The 23030-nt window shown below is 36.3% G+C and overlaps 2 protein-coding genes across 2 annotated transcripts; both read left to right on the forward strand.

The window, feature by feature from the left end:
* The first annotated feature begins 2901 nt into the window (after nt 1-2901).
* On the forward strand, nt 2902-5475 carry LOC110095390 (pentatricopeptide repeat-containing protein At3g46610-like). Its single transcript, XM_020820922.2, has one exon. It carries the CDS (start codon nt 3220-3222, stop codon nt 5368-5370), a length of 2151 nt encoding a protein of 716 aa, XP_020676581.1. The 5' UTR covers nt 2902-3219; the 3' UTR covers nt 5371-5475.
* Nucleotides 5476-10407: 4932 nt separating this feature from the next.
* LOC110095379 (formin-like protein 4) lies at nt 10408-14012 on the forward strand. Its single transcript, XM_020820903.2, has 2 exons — nt 10408-11542; nt 12576-14012. The coding sequence occupies exons 1-2, from the start codon at nt 10680-10682 to the stop codon at nt 13900-13902; spliced, it is 2190 nt and encodes a 729-aa protein (XP_020676562.1). The 5' UTR covers nt 10408-10679; the 3' UTR covers nt 13903-14012.
* The last annotated feature ends 9018 nt before the right edge of the window (nt 14013-23030 follow it).

The raw sequence follows: 23030 nt of genomic DNA on the forward strand, positions 1-23030 counted from the left end.
AGTAGATTTCATCGTTGATTCCAAACTGAAAAGCACGAGACATTCGAGTATTTTATTGAAACCTAGCTCTTTAGGGAATATGAAAAAAATTTGCCTCAATAAATTGGTAGAAAATTTTTCATTGTTGGCAAATCATCTTGGATCACTCTTTGATGAAGTCGCTGATGAAATTAAGGTGGAATTAAGTAACTTGAAAGGTGTGATCTCGATGCTAAGCTAAAGCATGAGTACTTCTCAAGATGTTAAATATGTTGGAAATGCTAAGTGCTTATTTCACCACATTATTCATCAGGGATTAGTCATTAAGAGACACTTTCTGATCCTTTTGTTAGCATTTTAGTTGGAAATGTGACATTTTTTTTAATGTTGAATTCCAAGACATGTCAATGACTAGTTCTTGTCAAGCTTGGTGTCACAACCACCAAATTATTAAATAGCATTTTGATTGTTCATGATGAGATTTATATCTTATCAAGCTTAATTTTTCCATTATTTGAAATGTCACTTAAAAGATGATTGAACGGCACATCAAATATTATTTGAGCGACGCCTCAAGCATTATTAGCAACTTGGCTATTAAAATATTGTGAGGTGTTTCGAATAACTGTTGGCCTTCAAATTGCTTATGCGCTTAGGCAATATCTTCTATCATTTCTCAAAGAATTCAATGTATCTCTCTAAAGCTCACTCCTAAGCACAAGTCTTTCTTGAATGTGCTGACAACATTGTAGCTTCCAACAACCTTTCACTAATTTCACAATACAATTTGAAGTCCATTGTTCAAAACTTCAAAATTGGCGAGGACTTCATTGTTAGAGTCCCAAATCTTGGCAAATCTTCCAAAAAATGAAGGAGGATGATGAGTTATGCTTTTACAGATATCATTTTCACTTGGGTCTATGTTTTCCATTCTTTCTTAATGTAGAGTTAATTGTTAGTTAAGTTGGTTTAATTCCTATTCAAATTGTGCCCAACTAGATGGATAGCATGGTCGCTTTTATTATTTATCAACGAGAATAGAGATTCAAATGGAGATTGAATCTCCTCCACCAAATGTATACTATGAAATGAGATAAAGATGTATTAGTTTTCTTTGCCTCAAAATATGGTAAAATAAAAAGATTATGAAATAAAAAGCTAAGCTACTTTTTCTATAATTTTGTGCACCACATTAGTATGCATGAACTACTTTTTTTATTTTTATATAAGCCATATAAATATGGACATCATTAATGCCTAAGAATAAAAAATTGAGGTTTTGTGTGAAATTTTATTTGAAATGTATAACTCCTATCTTTTCTTTAGCATCTAGCATCTTGTGATATTATTTCTCAATGTCTAGGTGTTTATACTTTATACTATTTATCATTTGATTATAATAATGTAACTATTAAGGGAGCTTTTCATGATATTAATAATGATCATCTTTCTATTATTAATCTATTAACCTCTATATTGTTGCACCATATTTAAAAAACAAATAACTTATAATATTTGTGGGATATGTTGACCTTTTTATAAATTTCGTGGATGATAATATTAGTAACAACGCTGAAGTTATTAATGCTCATAAATTTGAGATCTCCTCACTCATTTATTATATCTGAAAAGAAAGAAATGAAAGGATTTTCAATATTTCCTATCATTCATTCGTTACTCTTTATCATCAAATCACAAGGGTTATCTTCCTAAAATTAAAAGGTTGAGGAAACTATAATGACATCAAGCTTTTTATTGGCTAGTCATGATGTTTCTATCAAAACTTTTATGGTAAATACATGATTATTTTGAGGTTTCTATTTTGAGGATTGTGATGAAGAATTATTCCCTTGTTATTCCCAACCTACCCTAGATTGCCACTGCTTTGTCTTGGCAACTGTGGTGGTCTCAAATCTCTTATTAACTCTGCTTCCTTTTACATCAATTGAAAATTTATGTTGCCATTGCTTTGTCTTGGCAACTGTGGTGGTCTGACATCTCTTTTTTTTTTTTTGGGGGGGGGGGGGACATTTAGGCCTTTTAAGGCAAATTCACACACACAACGCATACACAAAGACTCGAACCCAAGACATATTAGTTGGAAGCATAAGCTCTCAACCAACAAGTCAAGGTGAGCTGTGTGACATCTCTTATTAACTCTACTTCCTTTTACATCAGTTGAAAATTTATGGCTTTGACTGCACCTCTGGATGACATTGCTTTACTCTGGCAATCAGGTTTTGCAAACTGCTATGGGCTATTGTTGATTATTCAGGAATCAATTAAACCTACTTGAGTTCTATATTTAGTCATCTTTCATTTTATTTTGTTGTTTAATTTTAGAGCTATTATTTGGCTTTTTAGTGCTTTAGTTTTTTTTATTTGAACTTTTTCATATTTTTGGGAAGAATTTGGACCTTATATTTTTTTCCCCCTTCAAAATTAACGTTTTTCTAGTATAAGGGACAATTATAGGGAAAATTATTAGGTCCGGGCACCAGACGTAGAGATAGGTCCGAAAGTCAATAAAATGTCGACAAGTGGATATTCAATATGTTTAATGTGTCCATGAAACTTTAAGCCAAGCGCACCAAAAGTGAAACTAAAGCGTGCGGTAAAAAGTGCACTTAAAGCGTAACTAAAATGCAATTAAAGCGCAGGTAAAGAGCAACTAAAGTGCAAGTAAAACACAATTAAAATGCACTACATGTATCAAAATTTTAATAGATATTCGGACCTATTTCTAGGTCCGGTGTCCGACCTAATAATTTTCCCAATTATAGGCTCACTACCAACTCTCTTTGTCCTTGGTTTCTTCGCCGAGTCTTATCGTGAGGGGAAATTACTCGGTACTGTGAAGTACAGAACTCGATACTAATCAGTATCGTGTTCAATACCAAATAGAAAATAATGTAGCAAATTTTCATTGACTCTGGACGTCATCCTTTGAACGGACCCAATAATTTCCCCGCCGTGAGGTGCTGCTTGGTGGAAGCAACCACAACGATAAGGGAGGGAGCTACCCTCAAATGGCGGCTATAGTCCACATACTGAAGTCCCCGCCCCGTAACTCCCAAAAAAATCGGCCCCTAAGAGCTCTACTCCCTAAAGAAGGAGGTACGAATTCACGCCTTTCTTCAGGTCATAACCTTTTCGCCCTCAAGTATTTCTATTCTCAACTTTCAATGGTGATTTTCTCTTTCGTTTTCTCCCACCACGCGTAAGCCCATCCCCTCCAAAATGCAATATTTTTGCTGCTTCTCTCCGAAAGGTGCTATCTTGGCTGCGCCCAATCTAGATTCGGATCTAGGTCACCCTCATATTTTTGGGAGGAGGAAGAAGAGATCTGGCCTTGGCGATTCTTTTGGAAATTTTCATAGTGCAAGGATTCAAATCCAAATTTTGAAAAGAGGGTTGGTCTCTAATCACTGCAAGCTGAGATACTATGGTCCAAAGAAGAATTCTTTCTACAGGCCTTCGGCGCTATCTCTAGCTTCATTTCATGATCCTCAAGGGAGTGAAAATAAGAACGAAGATGAAGAAATTGATTACATTGTTGATCCTCCTGAAAGCAAAGAAGAGAATTTCCAGCGAGACAGGGTTGTATTTGTTGAGAAGGAAAGGGTGGATGTGCGAGCACTAGCTGGGAAATTATGTGATGTAAAAACTGCTGTTGATGTTGATGAAGTGTTAAAGGATTATAAGACTCTGCCTCTACCTGTCTATTCTTCTATTATTAGAGGTTTTGGTTTAGATAAAAGAGTGGATCCTGCTTTTGCTGTTTTTGAGTGGCTCAAGATGAAAGGAAAAGATTCTGGTGGCATCATAAGCCCGAATTTGTTCATCTATAATAGCCTTTTAGGTGCACTGAAACAGGTTGCACAGTTTGAGAAGATTGATGAGGTAATGGAAGAGATGAAGTCACAAGGGATTGTTCCTAATATCGTAACTTACAATACTTTGATGTCAGCTTATATAGATCAAGGGCAGCCTCAGAAGGCCCTTGATGTTCTAGACGAGATTGGGAGAAATGGAATATCACCATCTCCTGCAACTTACTCTTCTGTTTTGCTCATCTGCAGAAAGATGGATGATGCAATTGGTGCTATTGGATACTTCGTCAAATTTAGAGAAGAATATGGAAAAGTTTATATGGTGAAGGATCCAAATAATGACTGGAAAACCGAATTTACTAAGCTCGAGAACTTTGCAATTCGCATATGCTATCTGGTTATGCGTCATCATCTTGTAAATGAAGAGAATGCAGCCACCAATGTCTTCAAGATTCTGAGTGAGATGGACAAGGCGCGGTTAAGGCCGGGAAGAGTAGAATGCGAGCGACTTATCTGGGCCTGCACACAGGAAAGACACTACAATGTGGCCAGAGAATTGTATCAAAGGATAAGAGAGATGGAGAGTGAAATAAGTTTATCTGTATGCAATCATGTAATCTGGCTGATGGGTAAAGCTAAGAAATGGTGGGCAGCTCTTGAAATCTATGAGGATTTGCTAGATAAGGGTCCTGAACCCAATAATCTATCATATGAACTGATCATGTCGCACTTCAACATATTACTCAGTGCTGCTAAAAAGAAAGGGATATGGAGATGGGGTGTCAGGTTGATCAACAAAATGCTTGATAAAGGTTTGAGGCCTGGAATTAAAGAATGGAACGCAGTTCTTGTTGCTTGCTCCAAAGCATCAGAAGCTTCTGCTGCTGTGCAGATTTTTAGGAGGATGGTGGAGCAAGGTGAAAGACCCACTGTACTCTCTTATGGTGCTTTACTAAGTGCAATGGAGAAGGCAAAGCTATATGATGAGGCACTTCGTGTATGGGAGCATATGTGTAAGGTGGGTGTGAAGCCTAACTTGCATGCTTACACAATTTTGGTTTCAGTCTACATTGGGAATGGAATGCCAGAGATGGTGGATTCCGCCATTAAAGAGATGAGACTATCAAAGCTTGAACCAAACATTATTACTTTCAATGCTATTATTACAGGATGTGCTAGGAACAGGTTGAGTGGAGCTGCTTTTGAGTGGTTCCATCGGATGAAAGTTCAGAACATCAAACCAAACGAGATTACTTATGAGATGTTGATAGAATCTCTTTCAAAAGATGGAAAACCAAGACTTGCATATGAAATGTATTTGAGGGCGATAAATGAGGGCTTGCATCTTTCATCAAAGGCTTATGATGCTGTGTTAGAATCATCTCAGGCTTTTGGTACAAACATGGACATGAATGCCTTAGGAGATCGGCCTCAAGAGAAGAAGAGAATAGTCAGAATTCGGAAAGATCTTTCAGAACTCTGTGACCTTGAAGATCTCGATAGGAGTAAACCATTTGATAGGACAGAAATTTGTAGTTCAGACATACAAGAAATATAATGTATGAAGGACTTTTTCCCCTTTTCTGCTGGTCAATTTCCTAAACCATATGAATATTGAATACTAGTAGAGATTTCCTGGTTAATCTTGATTTTTTCCAGGATATGCATGTCTTATTCATGTCAAAGTTTAAGATTGATGTTCATTCTCGTTTGCCTGATGGTACTTAGGATACTGAGTTTGAAAAAGTCATCTTTTAGCTTATTTTGACAGCAGAAGATAAGTGCTTTTCACAAAGCCCTTTATGAATTTTTGTCAGTATGAAAACAGCCCTCTCATCGCTCTTTAGATGGCTTTTATCCAGCCTACATGGACTTCTGCTCCAACCAACCCGTTAGCCTAAACTTCCACTCTAGCTGGGTCTCAGCTCCAGTTGAGCTCCAGCCAGCCTTCTCTCCTTCCCCATTCTTTCCACTGCCACCTCTTAGATCCATGGAATCCTTACTGTCATCTCACAAGTCCATGTGGATTGTCTTGTGGTTAATGATAAGGAACGGAATTGGGCGGGTTGCTTGATGGAAGGAAACGTTTTACTGGCTGGAAGATGAACGGGAAATCAAGCGGCTAGACGGTTTATGTGTAAAAATGCTTAGCCTTCTTGAATCTCAGAGATAGAAGGAGGAGAGAAGAAGACAAGAAGACGAGCAGGAATAAGTATTTGATTTTTACTTAACCATTACAGATTGGTTTACATGTATATAAAGGAAAATAACACAAGTGATACATTGGCTACAGGAACGGTAATACATAAATGTTTTATTCCTGTTGCTCTGAGATTATGCAGCAGTCGAAAGGGCCGAAGAGAGGGTTGGAGTCGTAAGAGAGAAGAATGGCCATGGGGAAGCATTGCAAGGGTCGATTGTAGAGATGGTTGTGCTATTCGGTCCAAACTGTCAAGGATACTGGGTTTGTAGCATGTGAGGGCCGCGACAATGGAGATAATTGGAAGAGTCTTGATGTATAGTTTTGCTTCCGCCTCTGTCCCATCTCTTTCTCGTGCACTCTCTCTAACTCTCACGCATTTGATTCCCTAAGCCACAATTCAACACTCAGGGGGGCTGTTTGGTAGCAGGATCTAGCCCGGATTTGAGGGGAATTTGAGCGAAATCCAGCTAAACGGCCTAAAATGCAAAACCAAATCTCACGACAAATGAAAGCCGCCATAGACGGAAAATTCTGTCTTTTCGTGCTAAATTCCGGATTTTTGAAATCCTGTTTTTTGCCTGATTTATGAAATCCGTTGGCTCAAGAGGAAGAGTCCGCTCGTTAAATCCATTCTATAGCCAAACAATCACACAAGATTCAATTGGATTTATCATGAATATTACCAAACAGTTTTCAAGATTTAGGTCCCTCAGGATTTCTGAAATCCCGATTTACGAAATTTTCGTTCTAATTAAATCAAATCCTGGGTGCTACCAAACAACCCCTTAAAGGCACGATCTTTCCTTAAAGGATGGCGGCACGACGCAATCGGTTTGGTTCACCCTCCCATATTTGGGGGTTATCACAAGTAGGTCTAGATCTTACTTCACTAATTTCAGCCCCATGAAAGAAAATTGCCCAACTCTCACAGTGACATAAGCTGTAATTTTATAGAAATCCAAGTGCATTTATTCAGTTTGAGAAAACAAGACAATTTTCAGACAAAAACTATGTTTTATATGTTGTTTTTATAGTTTTGTTAGTATTAGTCATGGAATTACTTAGTCTTTTTTAAGCTTTTTTTTTAGTTCTTCTGTTGATTCAGATATGCTTCAACTCCTTCCCTTCTTTGTTTACTGCATGATCACATCTGTTGTCTTATTTAGCTCTGAATTACTTCACATCAATGTCACATTTTTCCTGCAAAACTCTCAATTAATTATTATGTGCGGACATCGGACGGAGAGAACCGTCTAGATTTGTTGTACTTTTACTGTACTTTTGTTACGCTTTAGCAAAAAATAAAAATAAAAGAGCAGCAAATATTTAATATTTATTAAATAATTGAATATTTGCTGTGTTTTTACTGATTATTTGCAAAATCATAGCAAAAGGACAGTAGAAACTTGTTCAAAAGCACAACAAATTTGGACGGATCTCTCCGTTCGGTATCCACACAGAATATTTTCTCCTATTGTTAAGCCTATTCTTCTGCAATTTCTTCTATATAATCTTCAAGTTTAAGAAAAATAGAACTGAACAAATCACCCAGATCATATTTACTTGTTCTTAATTCAGCTTAGATTGAAGCAAAATGTATTGAGATAATTCTTCAAAGTTTGCTGTGTTATATTGGTTAAACATTTGATGTTCCTATGATGAATTTCTCAACGCTACAGAGAGACCCTCCATTGGTATAGGTGAGGGAAGAAATTAAGGTGAATGAAATATATTTAATTAGCAATATTTTATCTGATTATGGATCTATCACCTTTAATTAATTTAAATTTTCAATTACTTTTTCCCATTGAGATCCTTACAAATCCAAATGGAGCTTTAGAGTCTATTTTGGATGGTAAAAAATTGAGCTGTTGGTGCGATGATTCAATTTGATTAATTTTTGAAATGTAATATAAGTTCTTAAGAATCATAATTTCAATTTTTTTTTCTGCAAATAGTTGAAATATATTTAATGTTAGAAGAAATTTATAAGCTCCAAACACAAGATTCAAGACTAACTATATAATAATTAATAATAATTTGATAATATAAAAATAAGGAATTACAAAAATTGATGATATAATATAGCAAAATTATTTAAAAATATTATATGTTAATTGTTTTTTAAACAATTAATTTAGGGTGATGTTGATGTGTTTGAAAGTATTTTTTTAAAAGTTGTTATGAATATTATAAATATGATTTTTTTAAATATCAAATAACTGATTTCTTAAACAAATTACTTATCAGTAGCTTGCATTGTAAAAGTAACTTCCCATGACCAAAATTTTTAATAAGTAGTAAAAAAAACAACAAGAAAGTAAAATCAAAATACCGAGAAAGTTATAAGAAAGTTATACCTAACGAAGCCTTAGAGTATGACTTTGTTTGGGAGGACTTTCTTACTGCTTCTTAAAATAGCTTTTTAGTACAAAAATTAAAATTTTGTACTAAAAAACTACTTTAAAATGCAGTAAGAAAGTTGTCCCTAACAAAACCTATATCAAAATTATGATAATTCATTTTAATTCAAAAAAAAAAAAAAAAACACATCATGGATTTAATATCTACAAATGTTTAATAGGTTCTCATTTAGGATTGTTGTAACGTTTTCTAAAGATGATTGTGATGTTGTTTGGTTGAAAGAATTTTTTTAAAAGTTGTTATGAAAATTATAAATATTTTTTTTTTTAAATATCAAATAACTGATTTCTTAAACATATTACTTATCAGTAGCTTGCATTGTAAAAGTAACTTCCCATGACCAAATTTTTTAATAAGTAGTAAAAAAAAACAACAAGAAAGTAAAATCAAAATACCGAGAAAGTTATCCTCAACAGACCCTTAACTAAAATATTAATCGTCCAATTGAGATGTGAATAAACAAATCCGAGACTCTTTTATTGATAGTCAAAACTCTTCATCAATAGGTCAAGACGAGTTACGGAGCCACACAACACCAATAAATCCACTATGAAAATTGGGAGAAATAAGTATAGATATCTCTTATCTCTTGCTCTGTCCTTGCTTCTCTTCTCTCTTGCACATTATCACACTCTAAACAAAAGAAAAAGCAATTAAAATAATATCAAAGGATACCACCCTTATGAAAAAACGAGAAAGAAAACTATCATGTCCGTCTTGAAGCGTTGCGATGCTTGAGCCTTTATCATCGGTCCATCTGACGATGCTGCAGTGCTCAAACCTATAATGTTGCAGTACTATAAAACATTGCAGCATCGACTCTAGAGCGTTGCAGTGCTTTACTCTTTGTCGTTTCTCCCGGCAAACTTTGCAGCATCGAGGCGCTCAGGAACAAAGCACCAGGTCGCTCGGGTACACAACACTGGTTCACTTGGATACACAGCATCGGAGCACTTGAACCAAAACAGAGGGTAAACCACCCGCACGAGAAATTGAATTCATGTCCAAGGCAACAGTAAAACCCGATTGATTAACGCAATCAGATTCCACACAGATTAATAATTTCAAGTTGGATGGCTGAAGTGGAGGAATAAATCGAACTTGTCGTGTGATAGAAAAGCCCCCCGTCAAACTTAAGGGAAAAGACTATAAGTTGGTGGTGAGACCTGTAATGCTTTATGGTGCATAATGTTGGCCATTAAAATAGAAACATAATATTAAGTTAAGTGTTTCAGATATGAGGATACTCAGGTGAACTAGTGTCATTACTATTAGAGATATGATATGAAACGAGCATATACGCTAAAGGGTTGAAGTAGCTCCACTGGAAGAATAGATTAGAGAGAGCCACCTTAAAATATTAGAAATAACATTTCTTTATTAGATTTAAAAGAGAATTTGACTCTTAATAGAGCACAATGAAAAAAATGATTCATATAGCCGTCCCCACAAAGTGGGATAAAGGCTCGATGCTGTTATTATTGTATGCTTATTGTGAGTGCATTTTATTGTATAAATATTATAATCTAATGTATTTGTTGTATCAACTTTACAAGTTGTATTATAAGTGTTGTGATTGCCTTTATCATATGACACTTATAAATTGTTGTGATATAAAAGTTGTGATTGTATTCTATTGTAATTTGTTGTGATTATATCACTGCTCTAACTTGTTGACCTTTATTTGAATATATTTGATGCTTACTCAAACAATGAACTATTTTCAAATCTTTTTTAATCTTATTTGAATAACTTCTTGTTAATCTAATCTTTTTTTTTTTTACATCATCCGAACCATAAATCTTATTTGAATCTCATTCGCATATCTGAGAGTTCTAATCTAATTTTAAATTTAATTACAATGAATTTTTTCAAATGAAATTTTTAAGAAAAAAATCTCATTTTTTTTAATTACTTGTGTTTACAAAGTCAAAAATCGCAACTTTAATATAACAACACCACGAACATTGATTTCTTCTCCGCGTGTGCGAGAAAAAGAAAACCTTGATTATTTTACTAGATAAAGCTGGAAGAAAACAACTTGAAGAAGCAGAGGCAGAGCAACCAAGCTCCTTGAAAATGTCAGCAGCTGTGATAACAAGTAAAGCAAAACAACTAGCCTTACTTACATTAGTTCTTCCTTCTCTTCCCACCCCAGTTCCCTTCCCTTTTACTCCCCTTCTTCGCTGTTCTTTTTCTGTCTCAGCTTCGCCAATCCAATCAAAATTCCTTCTTTTCACATGAATTCAAACGTCCGGCCATGGCTTCCTCCCTCTCTCCTCCTCCTACTCCTCTTCTGTTCACTCTTCCCCCTTTCCTTCTCGTCTCCCATCCTCCGCCATCTCCTTCAATCCGATCCTCCTGCCAACGCCACCTCGCATCCGGCCAAGAAATCCGACGCCGGCAAAATCGCCGCCGCTGTGCTCATCACTGCCGCCGTCAGCTTCTCCCTATCTGCCCTTCTCTTCTTCTCCATCCACCGTTTCTTCACCAAGCGCCGCAAGTCGGAACCTCAGATGTACCTCACCAACCCCATGCCCCCTTTCCACCGCTCCAAGTTCGACCGAAATCTCAGGAGCGTCGCCGTCGATGACAGCGCCCTTGACGTCTTTTACTGGAGGAGCATCAACGAACCCGTTCCCAAGCGATGCTATCAATGCAATAGCTTACTTAAACGATCTTCCGATGAGGAGGACGATCTTCCTCCGGCAGAGAAGAACCGGAGGCGCCTGCGGAAGGACGACCGAGGTAGCCAAGAGATTCCCTTGCTTCCCTCCGAAATAGCGCTAGACAGCGTCAAGGGCGTGGGAGAGCCGCCGCCGCCGCAGCCTCCGCCTCCTCCTCCCCCTCCGCCACCGACCGTAAAACCTCCACCACCACCACCGCCGGCTCTTCCGTCGAGAAAGGGGCCTGCTCCGCCGCCACCCCCTGCTGCTAGAAAGGGTGGAGGGCCGCCGGTTCCTGCGGGATTTTCTAGGCCGCCGCCGGTGCCAGAAGGAGTTAAGGATAGACCGAGGTTTAAGCCGCTGCACTGGGACAAGGTGACGCCGGCGAATGCCGGCCATTCGATGGTGTGGGACAAATTTACCGACGGGTCAACCGGGTATGTTACCGGTTCCACTCTTGGCCTTTCGAAACGGCTGTGATTTGTTTTCATGAGTTATGTGAAAATTATATTTAAAATGGAAAGGTTTTTTTAATTTCTTTTTAAAACGATTTTTATTACAAATTTTTAATTTTTTACTAGAAAATCACTTTAAGAATTACAAATAAAGCTATCCTAATTCCTAAATGAAGCCTATTATTTTGCTTTTCATATTTCAATTGTAATTTTTATTGGATTATTATTTTTTAACTATTTTTAATAATTTTTGTGTTAGGAAGTTAATTTTCACAATAGCTTAAAAAAAATTTTATCCGCAACAATTTTATAATCATCTTTATAAAAAAATTGCTATTGTACCAAATGAACAATAATGTTTCTTTTGTGATAGCTTTTTACTGCTTTATTTTTCAGATCACAAATATAATTTTTGTTTTGCCATTTTTTTTTCGTTGCTTGAAAAAAAATTATACTAAAAGCTGCTTTCTATAATAACTTTAATAAATTATTTTCTCTATATCAAAATTTCAAAATAATACGAAAACTATCCCAAATAAAACCTAACTAAATAATTTATTATTAAATTTTAATCAATCCAATTCAATTTTGTGAGCACATAATAATAATTTTTTAAAAAACCAATTTTGCAAGGACATAAAATATCAATGGTTTTAAACAAATCCTTTTGATAGAAGAGTAAATTATTGATAATTTTTTATAAATTATTTAAAATTAAAATAATATAAAATTTAAATAATTATTCATATTTTATATTCTTCTCATTAACTTTTATCAGATATTATGTAGCCCATATTATTTTGTTATTTGAGAGCTTAGATTATTATTTTAGAGATTATAATTTCATTTTCGAAATTTGTGTATACAATATGTGTCTAAGTTTTTGTTAATATTTAATATATATATTATATACTTTATCAGATATATTATACAATTTTTTTTATTTTAATTTTTTTTTTTTTTAAGCGGGAAGTTGCATTCAGATTCTCACAACACTGTTCTGACTCGCCACCAGGTTCGACGACGATCTGTTAGAATCCCTGTTCGGCTACGTCCCCAGCAACCGCCCCCGCCAGCCCTCCGCCGCCTCCGTCCTGATCCCCAACCCGAGTCCCGCACAAATCCGCCTGCTCGACCCCCGCAAATCGCAGAACACCGCCATCATCCTCCGCACCCTCGCCGTCAGCCGCCAAGACATATTGGACGCCCTACTCGACGGTAACGGCCTTGACCTCGACACGCTCGAAAAGCTCTCCCGCATACCCCTCACAGCCGAAGAACAATCCCTCATCCTCTCTTTCTCCGGCGACCCTTCTCACCTCGCAGATGCCGAGTCTTTCCTCTTCCACATCCTCAAATCTGTACCCTCTGCGTTCCCACGAGTCTCCGCTCTCCACTTCCGCTCCTCCGTATATGAACCCGAAATACTTCTCCTCAAGGAATCTCTCAAAACGCTAGATCTCGCCTGCAAGGAGCTCCGCACCCGCCCGCTTTTCATTAAGCTGCTTGAAGCCATTCTTAAAGCTGGGAATCGGATGAACGCAGGCACAGCTAGGGGAAACGCGCAGGCGTTTGATCTCATCGCCCTCCGTAAGATCTCCGATGTCAAGAGCACCGACGGGAAGACCAATTTGCTCCATTTCGTGGTTGAGGAGGTTGTCCGCTCGGAAGGCAAGCGTTGCGCCGCCATGAATCGGAGCCAGAGCATCCGGCGACCGGCGGAGCAGGAATCTTATCGGCAGGATAGGGAGGAAAGGGAGAAGGAGTACATTGTGCTGGGATTGCCGATCATTGCTGGGCTCAGCACCGAGTTCGCCAATGTAAAGAAAGCGGCGGCGATCGATCAAGATGCGCTCGCGGGTGGCCCAGCTTCGCTTGAGGTGCGGTTGGCAGAGATCCAGAAGCTTGTTGGGAGCTGGAAGGGGGAGGAAGGAGGGTTTGTGATAGAAATGATTGAGTTCGTTGAAGCTGCGGCTAGAGAGATAGAAAAAGTGAAGGAAGAGCACGGGATGGTGATGGAAAAAGTGAGGAGGACGACGGAGTATTATCAGCCGGGAGCTTCCAAGGACAAAGCCACGCAACCGCTTCAGCTGTTTGTCATAGTGAGGGATTTCTTGGCAATGGTGGATCAGGCCTGCGTTGATATTACCAAGAATCTTCAGAAGAAGCCGCCGACAGCGAAACCGGCGGAGAAAGGAGGGTCAAATCCGGCGGCGAAAATGACTGAGGCCTCGTCGGTGAGGGAGGAGAGGATAACTACCAGGTTTCCGAATTTGCCGGCTCGATTCATGTCGGATATGTCTGTATCGTCTTCTGATTCAGAGGATGAAGATGAGTTCTAAGATGCAGCAAAGGTATTTGTTAAAATGTTTTAACTGATTGCTTCTTCAAAAATATTTGGCAACTATTTTTTTTTTTCTGATTTTATATTTTGAGTGCATATTAAATGTAAAAAAAAAACCTTTTAATTTCATGGGACATCACTTAAAATAATTAAATTAATAAAAAAATGTCTAAATTATTAGAGAATATCGCTAAATTATTATACATTCATAAATATAATAATTATTAAAAATATTATGAATGTCTAATAATTTAATTTATTTTCTAATAATTTAATTATAGTTTTTAATAATTTAATTGTACATATATTTGATGTATAATATGTGAAAGCTAGCAATCTGGAATTTTGGTTGGTTCTTTAAAGTTTAAATGCAACATATTTGTTTCTTTTTTATGTTTTGAATGCGCTTATTGATAAAAAATTAATAGAATAAGAATTTGATCAATTGGTCATTTTTCGCTTGTAAGTACCTTATTCGATGACTTATTTGAGCTTCTTACATCAATTGGCCATTTTGATTTATTTTAATTAGATAAATTTTTATAAATTTTTTTTGAATTCAAATGCAAAGTAAATTGAATGATATTAATTTTTTTAATAACCATAGATTAATTTATTAATTTTATGAAATTACATGTGTAAATTTGTAATGATTTACAATCATTTACGTAGGATCTGTTTGGATCAGTTTTCTCATTCTCAGACGACAACTACATTTATGTTTGACTACTGCTTTCTTTCTTGTTATTTTTTAGAAGTTTTAGTGTCCGAAAGTTAATTTTTACAATCAGTGTTGTTAATATTTGGTAGCTTTCCGAAATCAAATGTTTGATTTTTTAAAAAGAAGATATTTAAAGACTGATTTAGACAACTTTTTTACTACTTTGCTGTTGAATTGAAGAATTTTTTGTTATATGAAATTATTTTTTACGATAGCTATAAAATTTTTACTTTTTTCACAACAACTTTGTAATCACGTTTACAAAAATTGTTTTTCTCACAATAGCTTCACAATCATCTTTATAAAATGCTACAACCATCTGAAATAGATCGGCAATCTTTTTTATTCAAATCTCCAATTAGTCAAACACGTAATTTAGTAAAAAATTTAGAATGACATAGCATTACATTTTGTTTTTCTTTCTGTTTTCTATCGATACTATAAGTTTCCGAATACAATGGAATAATTTGGATTTTATTGCTATTATCTTACTCTCATTTTAGTTTTATATAATTAAATTTTGTATTCTAATAAACAAATCATCCAAAAGGAACGTAAAATCAGAGCTGGCCGGCAGCCACATTCTTTTGCCATTTGGAGATACCGATTTGCAAGCCATGGTTTGGATGTTTGATAGAAGAATTTATGATGAAATGGTCCAATGCTAGGAGTAATTATTGTGTCCGGGTACCGGACGTGTCCAGGAACTTTTATTTGGTCCGGTGATCGGACCTAGAGCTACGTTTGACGAGCGCTGAGAACGCGCCACGTAGCAGGCACAAAACCGCGGACCTGACCCGGCGAATAGTGGGTATGCCGCACGTGCGTTTTTTAAATCCATGACAACCCGGTATTGCTAGGTATTGCACGGTATTGTTAGGTATTTGTCGATTTTGCTCGTCAATAACGAGAAATATCATTATGTCAAGACAAATACCGAGTAATACCGAGCAATACCGAGTTTTTCTAGAAAATCTCGGTATTGCTCGGTATTACTCGGTATTGCTCGGTATTGGTCTTCACAGAGCGGTATTTCTCGTTATTGCCAAGCAATACCTAGCAATACCGAGCAAATACTGAGTAATACCTAGCAATACGCGAACATAGCATTCCCGGGTTTCGGTCTGGGTCAAGTCGTCGGGCCGCGCGGTAAAGAGTAAGAGCACGTGGCGCGATCTCAGTGGTGACCGAACATAGAGCTACGTCTGGTGATCACCACATCACAAGGCGCTTGGTATCGACAACAATACCGCTCGGTATCGACAATAGTACCGGCGAACACAATAATTTTTCCAATGCCATAGGGGAAAATTTTGTTCAGATTTGAGTCGTAGACAGATGTAGAAATAAGGACATAAATAGGACATGTTTATAGAGTTATGTATAAATTTCATGCAAACATGAAAGTCAAGGCCCATGAGAGCTTAGAGTGAGCATGCAGAGAAGAGGAGGGGATTCAAGAAATTTAAGAAAAGTGCTAAGAAAATCTAAAAGAAATGCTCCACTAGATCAACAAAGGTTCAAAAGATTCAAAATGTGCTTATTCGCTCTTTTGTTATAAGGATCTGAGGGGCTATATGAAAGGTTACACCAAAAAGATTTAAAAATGCAATAATACACGTGATATAGTATGGATTGGTCATGATAAGTGTCATGATTTGATGGTGGTTTGTGTGATTCTTCTTCTTTTTCTAGCTTTTGATTTGGGGCAAGCTCCCTTCGTTGAGTGTTTGTGGGTGAGTCGAGGAAGACGACTCGGGATAGATCTGTTGGACAAATCTATGGTGGAAAGTGCTCTGGTTGTGTTGGCAACCTCCTATGGACGGTTCTCGAGCCTTTTGAATGTGATGGGCGAGTTTACTCAAGTTTTGGTGACTGCAAGCTCAAGATTGGCCGAGTCTTAGGGAGCTTATTTGCATCTTTCTAGGGCCAGCCTTTCTTGTGAGTGGATCGAAGAGTATAATTAATGGCTTATTGGCTCGAACACTGAAGAATTTATCAGGGAAGGGGAGGATGATTTCTATCGAGGAGGCAAATCCCCGAAAGCTTGGAGGGATTTGCGCAAATCCTTGAAATTTTTATTGAGGGTGAACTTCTCTAATTGCTCGGCAGAGTTGAGTCATGGCCTTTTGCTGGCAAGTACTTTTGAGAGAGGAGGTGATCACTTTTGGTTGAGTCTTCTTTGCTAGGGTCTGTCAAATCTGAATTCTTTTTGTTAGAGACTGTTAAATATTTGTGGGATACTTCAGAAGACATATACATGTATATATAATATGACTCAATTTAAGAAAGTTTATTATGATTTTAACTTTCTCTAGCAAATGTGATCTCTCTTTAGAATTTCAGTCAAAAGCCGTCAACAATGTCCATCTTAAAAGATTTAGACAAAATTTTATTGAAAATTAAGTCATCAATTTTTTTTTACTGAAGTTCTTCCTTTCTGTGAGGATATCAGACACAGCTTATCATTTAGAGGCCAATCAGGTGCAGCCACGTCATCCAGTATCAGTTGCGGTACCGAATAGGGGTGACGTGGCACACGGCGTTCAGTGTCTGCACCTAATAATTTCACTCCTTTTTCAGTCCCCAATAGAATTTTATGTATGTTGTAATTTGAGCTTTAATTGATTAATAATTACCTCAAAATTTTAATGATCTTTTGATCAAAATTTTAACAAATTGTGCCTTTTTATTCCTAAGACGCGCCATTTTCTCCATATACTCTTCTGACTATTGCATAAATCGTATGACAAAATTTTTAGAAGTAATTTATTATGACCTCTCATTTTATATTAAGATCTACAATCAACTATCCATCATTGACAAATACTTATCAAGAAAAACTCAAATCTCACTGAAAATGTTCAGTTCATAGTAAGAATTTTTAAAAAAAATTGTCCTCCGCCTGATTCTCAGTTCGCAGTAGCATCGGCTGATTCTCCTCCTAATAGCAATTGATCTCGTCGAGCTGTTTGGGAGCTCTATAGATCACGTAGAAGCCGCTGATTATGTTCTCTTGCTGTCTTTCGATGATTGATCTTCTGCCAATTACTTACAAGTATTGTTTTGTGTTAGATAATTTATGAAGGTAGAGTGATACTATGTTTAATATTTTAGTTTTGTATTAATATTCAGTATGCACATAGAATTGTAAGATATTTCATAAAATTTTATTTGAAAAATCCAACAAGGAAAAACTATAGTGGTTGGTTCAGTTGCAATAGTCCATTATATAATTAAGAATATAAAAATCCACTCTTCTTCGCAATTGAAGAAGACGAGATTTTACATCTGAGAATAATTGTCTTATTTATATTGTGATAATTATAGAAAAAGTGATGGAAGGCAAAATATATTATATAACGTTCAGTACAATGATTTTGGTCCAATTTTAGGGTAGTGTTATTCCGTGAGACATAACACCATTGTAAAATCTATATATAGAGGTTATATGTAATGTATTAGATGGGGAAAATGGAATAAGAGCTTGAGTTTTATTTTCCTCCATAGCTGAGCTCCCATCCTTGTCTCTCTCTCTCTCTCTCCCTCTCAATCCAAGAACAACTAGAACCCTCTTCCTCCCAAGAAGTCAACAAATTGGTATCAGAGCCTGGTGGAGGCGATCGCGAGGAAGGAGGAATTTTGTAATCTAGAAAGGGAAGAAGGGGACGGTCCGCAGGCATAGGAGCTGAACTTGCGCGAGCAGGTGGACTACGTGTGGTGCGAACGTGGGCCAGAGAAGGGTCACGCGGGAAGTCACAACACGCAGGGAACGGGTTGAGTTTTTCGAGGGATTGCGGGAGAGGGCTCAAGCTTGCAGTGGGAGGTGGTCATGCAGCTCAGGCGCATGAGAGAGCTGGTCGCGTGTGTAGGAAGGTTGCACAGACTTGTGTAATTGGGCTAGGAGAATGCACGGGTTGGCGTTGAACATGGACTGTTTTGAGCAAACTCGTGGGGCGCAACTGAGCAAGGGTGAGGTGGAGCGGGGGTGCGCTGCGCGGGCAGGGCAAGCACGGGGTGCTGGATCAAACCGCGTGCAAGAGGCTAGGGGACAATTCACGAGCTCGGTGTGCGTGGGCAGTAGATGGAGAGCGACCTTCTCACGCGCGCAGGGACTTGAGTCAGGGAGGGCCACCTTTCGGGCCTTTCGAACATCAGTGTTGTGATCAGGAGCAGATCAACCGGCAGGTAGCGCGAGATTGCTACACGCGGAAGAAGAGTTAGGTGAAGGTGAAGGAAGGTTTTTCCAAGAAAGAAAGAAGGGGTTTGGTAGGTGCGTGGGTCCAAATCAGGCCATATAGGTGATCAGCTTGGTAAACACGCGGTTGCACCTAGGCATGAAAGCATTCGTGCGAGCTGGTGTCGGGTGATGGATGCAGGAGTGCACACGCCGGAGATTGTGCGGGATTGGTGGAAGTCTTTGTTTCTTGGTTGTTCTTTTTGAACATATGTTTTCTTTGATTGTAAAATCTGGACCAATGCGGAGATTGTTAGGTTTTTGTCCATATTTGACTAATTTATTCCACGAGACATCACACCAATATAAAAATATATATATAACCTGAAGATGGAATGAGAGCTTGAGTTTTGTTTTCCTCAATCCAAGAACAACAAAAATCCTCTTCCTCGCAAGAACTCAATAGTGATGATAATTTACTAGAGGTTCGACACCCACAGTTGAATAATTGAAGTAAAATGAAGGTATATATTGTTAGATAATAAGGTGAAAATGAACGCAATTGCTGATGGTGACAGTCGATGATGTTCATCGGGAAATGCAATGTTCTTAAGATATTTTAGCTCTCAAACCACCATAATGTAAAAAATAAAATCCTATTTATAACTTTTTGAAAGGGAGTTTTTGATAAAGTTGACTAAAATGAAAAAAAAAAAACTCTATCAAACAACATATATTGATTCTCTTAATCATAAATCAATTATGCATCATTTGAGTGCCTGAATGATATTATAATCAAATGATTTTAGGCTCATTGAATTCATCTCATTGAGCTGCTTGATTTGGTTATAACATAAGATTTGAAAGTCATTTGATACTTAATTAATGTTCTTAAACTTCTAAATATGTTTCAAGTGTTTTGAATTCACATTAGATCACTTTGATGTCATTGTATTTGCAAGGCCTAGGTATACATCAAGGAAAAACCCCCACAAAGATCAAAGAATTTGTAAGGACTTAGATGGGCTCGAATCAATAGGATTCAGAAAGAGCATAAAATCCTACATCTGCTGAAAATACTGTACAAGTCAGAGTAAGAGTATCCGAGGACGCCTATAAGTGCCATCAAGGAGGTCTACACATCCATGGAGAGATAAAAAGTCAAAAGCGGCAGGCAAAATAATCGCAACGAAGCTCCAAATAGGTAGAGATAACAACCATGAACCATGCGAGCGGTACACAAGAAAGTCCATTACGGCAGAGGCAAAGAGGAGAAAATAAACCAGCCCATTAATAGAAGAACTTGAGAAGAATATCCTTACGATCTTGGCAATGTTTCAATTACTTCAGATTTGCACATTCTGATTGATATTGCAGAAATCAAGAGCAGAAAACAAGAAACGCTATCTTGAGCTCTCTTTCCCCCTTAATTAGGAGTAATTATTCTGTGCGGATGCTGAACGCCGTCCAGAGCCCAATGAAAATGTGCTACGTCATTCGGTACTCAGTACCAAGGCTCGGTACTGCTCGGTATTGGATGATGTGGTGCATTTTCAGGCGTCCGGACATAATAATTTTTCTTTAATTAGACCAGGACTTTATGTTTGGGAGATAATAATATCCTTGAGGATGGATAAAATCTCTATATTGTTTTAGTTGTAAACTAATTATAGAGATGAAGAGTAGAACGAAGTGCTAGACCACCTTTCTGTTTGGGAGTTTATTTTGGTTTAATCTTTTATTGTGAGAGCGCCAAATAATCTCTGGAGCCAAAGAACTCATACAGCCCAAGCACCAATATTGTGGCTTTCCTAGCCACAATATTGAAGTTCTATTAGGGATTTTTTTTGACTATTTTTATAGTAGCACAAGCAACCAAAATTTATGTCAATTTAAATAATAATTTTTGATAACTTTCTAAAAATTGTCTTAAATGAATTGTAATAGAAAAATACAAAGTGTTTCAAATGAAACTTCTGTAACAACTCAAAATATATGAAAACTTGTTTTTAAATGAGATATTTGAATTTATGTTTTAATTGGAGCGTTTTGGCGTTGAGATTGTGAGTGCTAAGGCGCTAGGTTTAAGAACACAGTAGCGCCAAAAATCCCTGTCATAACATTGAAGTCTTTATTCCATATTAAATCTAATTTTTATATGAACCGCAGCACGTTGGGTTAGTATATAAGCTCCTCCATCCTCCATTCAGCTATGGGTTAGTATATAAGCTCCTCCATCCTCCATTCAGCTATGAATTGCTCGAGAAGGAAAGGAAGAAGGGGGGAGAAGAAGAGAGAGGAAGTTCTCAAGGACTTTTTTATTTGACGATTTTGTAAAAAGTGTTCTGATCATTGTAAGTAACTATCCTCTTACCCCTATCTTTGAGAATTTTGATTTATGTGGATTTATCTCTTCTAAATCTGTCAAAAATGCATTATCTCCTAATTTCATAAGCTTTCACCTTATAATTTTTGATATATTATAGATTTGCTCACTCTAAACAATATGACATGATTTATTCCATTTTTATCAGTTAAATTTGTGTATTTGAATGTTTCTGTGAAAAGAGTAGGACAAATGTATACTAAAAAATGGATTGAAAGTGATGTATTATGATTTGATATGATAATATTGAAATGTAATATGTGCTGAAATGATTGGTAGGATTGATACGTACTAGAATGTGATATTGATCTGGCTCAAAGGATGTACTATATTGATACTACTCTTATAGAAATTAATAAACTAATTAATATCTGATATATATTATAGATAACCCCACTTGATAATCTCAAGAATCATTGATGGAAGTCATATGGAGCTGGAAACTGATTGAGAGTAAAAAAAAGTCGGATGACATATCCATATAATTCAAGGAGAGTTATGAGTAGACTTATTGGGAGTCATACGAGACGACTAATTGATATTCATAAGTGCGGGAACAAGATACTCTCATTTCAATATCTTATAGAATACAAATTACTGATTACTGATATTGATTATTGATGTTGATTTCTAACACTGATTACTAATATAGATACAAACTATTATTACTAATATTGTATGAACATTGATTTCTATTACTACTTATTGTTACTAAATATGGATAATGATACTACTATAGAACTGTATAATTGATAGGCTGACGAGAATAATTGAATGATAAAACTGAATGAAACTGATTGAATAATAAAGATAGACTAATTGATTGACATAGATGATTGATACATATAACATATATTAATGTATTGACTTCCTTGCATCCTAGAATTTATTGCATATTATTCCTATTTTACCTTGCATTAATTTAAATTGTAAGATTTTAATTATTTGCTAAGTTATTTGATCATTACGTGATTTTACATGATTTAAGGTAAACGTAAGGAGCCTGTGAATTGAGGCTTAGCTATAATGATATTTTAATTTTCTTTCGACTCTTTTAGTTTATGATATTCTTTTGTAGCATATGAAAACTATTGTAAATGTTGTTTCGGACTCTATTGACATGATGATGTAATTATGAGTTATAGTAATGTGAATTACAATTTTCATTATTTATTAATTTTCTTTAATGCATTTAATCAACTATGGATGTTTATTGATCTGATTGATAAATGAATAGAATAAGATTAAAAAGATAATAATATGAAGAAGAAAAAGAATATTGATATTGAAAAGATGAGCTTAAAATTAAGGGTCGCAAAGCTGAGGATGCTCATATAGATGAGTGGCTTTACACTTAGCAATAGGATACAAAACGAGTATATATGTGAAAATGTTGGAGTAATTACAATGATAGATAAGATTAGAAAGAGTTGTCTTAGATGATTTGGTTGTGAAAAATGTCAGTCTTCTGTTGACTCTATTAGGAGAGTAGATGTATTAAATCAAATCTATTTTAAGAAAGATAAAAATAAACCTAAAATAACATGCTTATAAAGTATTAAAAATGATATTTTTATTAAATATAACCAACTTTATAAAATAAAGCAATCATTCCAATTAGATCCTTAATTTGTATAAAATAGAATGCATAATAAACAAAATATAATGTAAAATAAATATTGTTTATTTGAAATGTTTGAATTATCTGATCAAGCTTAAAATAAATACACAAAAATCACTTTTTTTCTATTTAAATGATAGGCAAGAATAAATGATGATAGGCAAGCCGCAAGCAGAATTATTTGAAATACAATGAAGCCAAGCAAATTTTGGATACATTAA

This window comes from Dendrobium catenatum, unplaced genomic scaffold, assembly GCF_001605985.2.
Source record: "Dendrobium catenatum unplaced genomic scaffold, ASM160598v2 original_scaffold_76759, whole genome shotgun sequence".
Lineage (NCBI taxonomy): Eukaryota > Viridiplantae > Streptophyta > Magnoliopsida > Asparagales > Orchidaceae > Dendrobium > Dendrobium catenatum.

Coding starts and splice junctions, on each gene's coding strand:
- LOC110095379 (XM_020820903.2), top strand. CDS start 10,680: ATGAATTCAAACGTCCGGCCATGGCTTCCTCCCTCTCTCCTCCTCCTA. Junction 11,543..12,575: donor TTTACCGACGGGTCAACCGG/GTATGTTACCGG, acceptor ACTCGCCACCAG/GTTCGACGACGATCTGTTAG.
- LOC110095390 (XM_020820922.2), top strand. CDS start 3,220: ATGCAATATTTTTGCTGCTTCTCTCCGAAAGGTGCTATCTTGGCTGCG.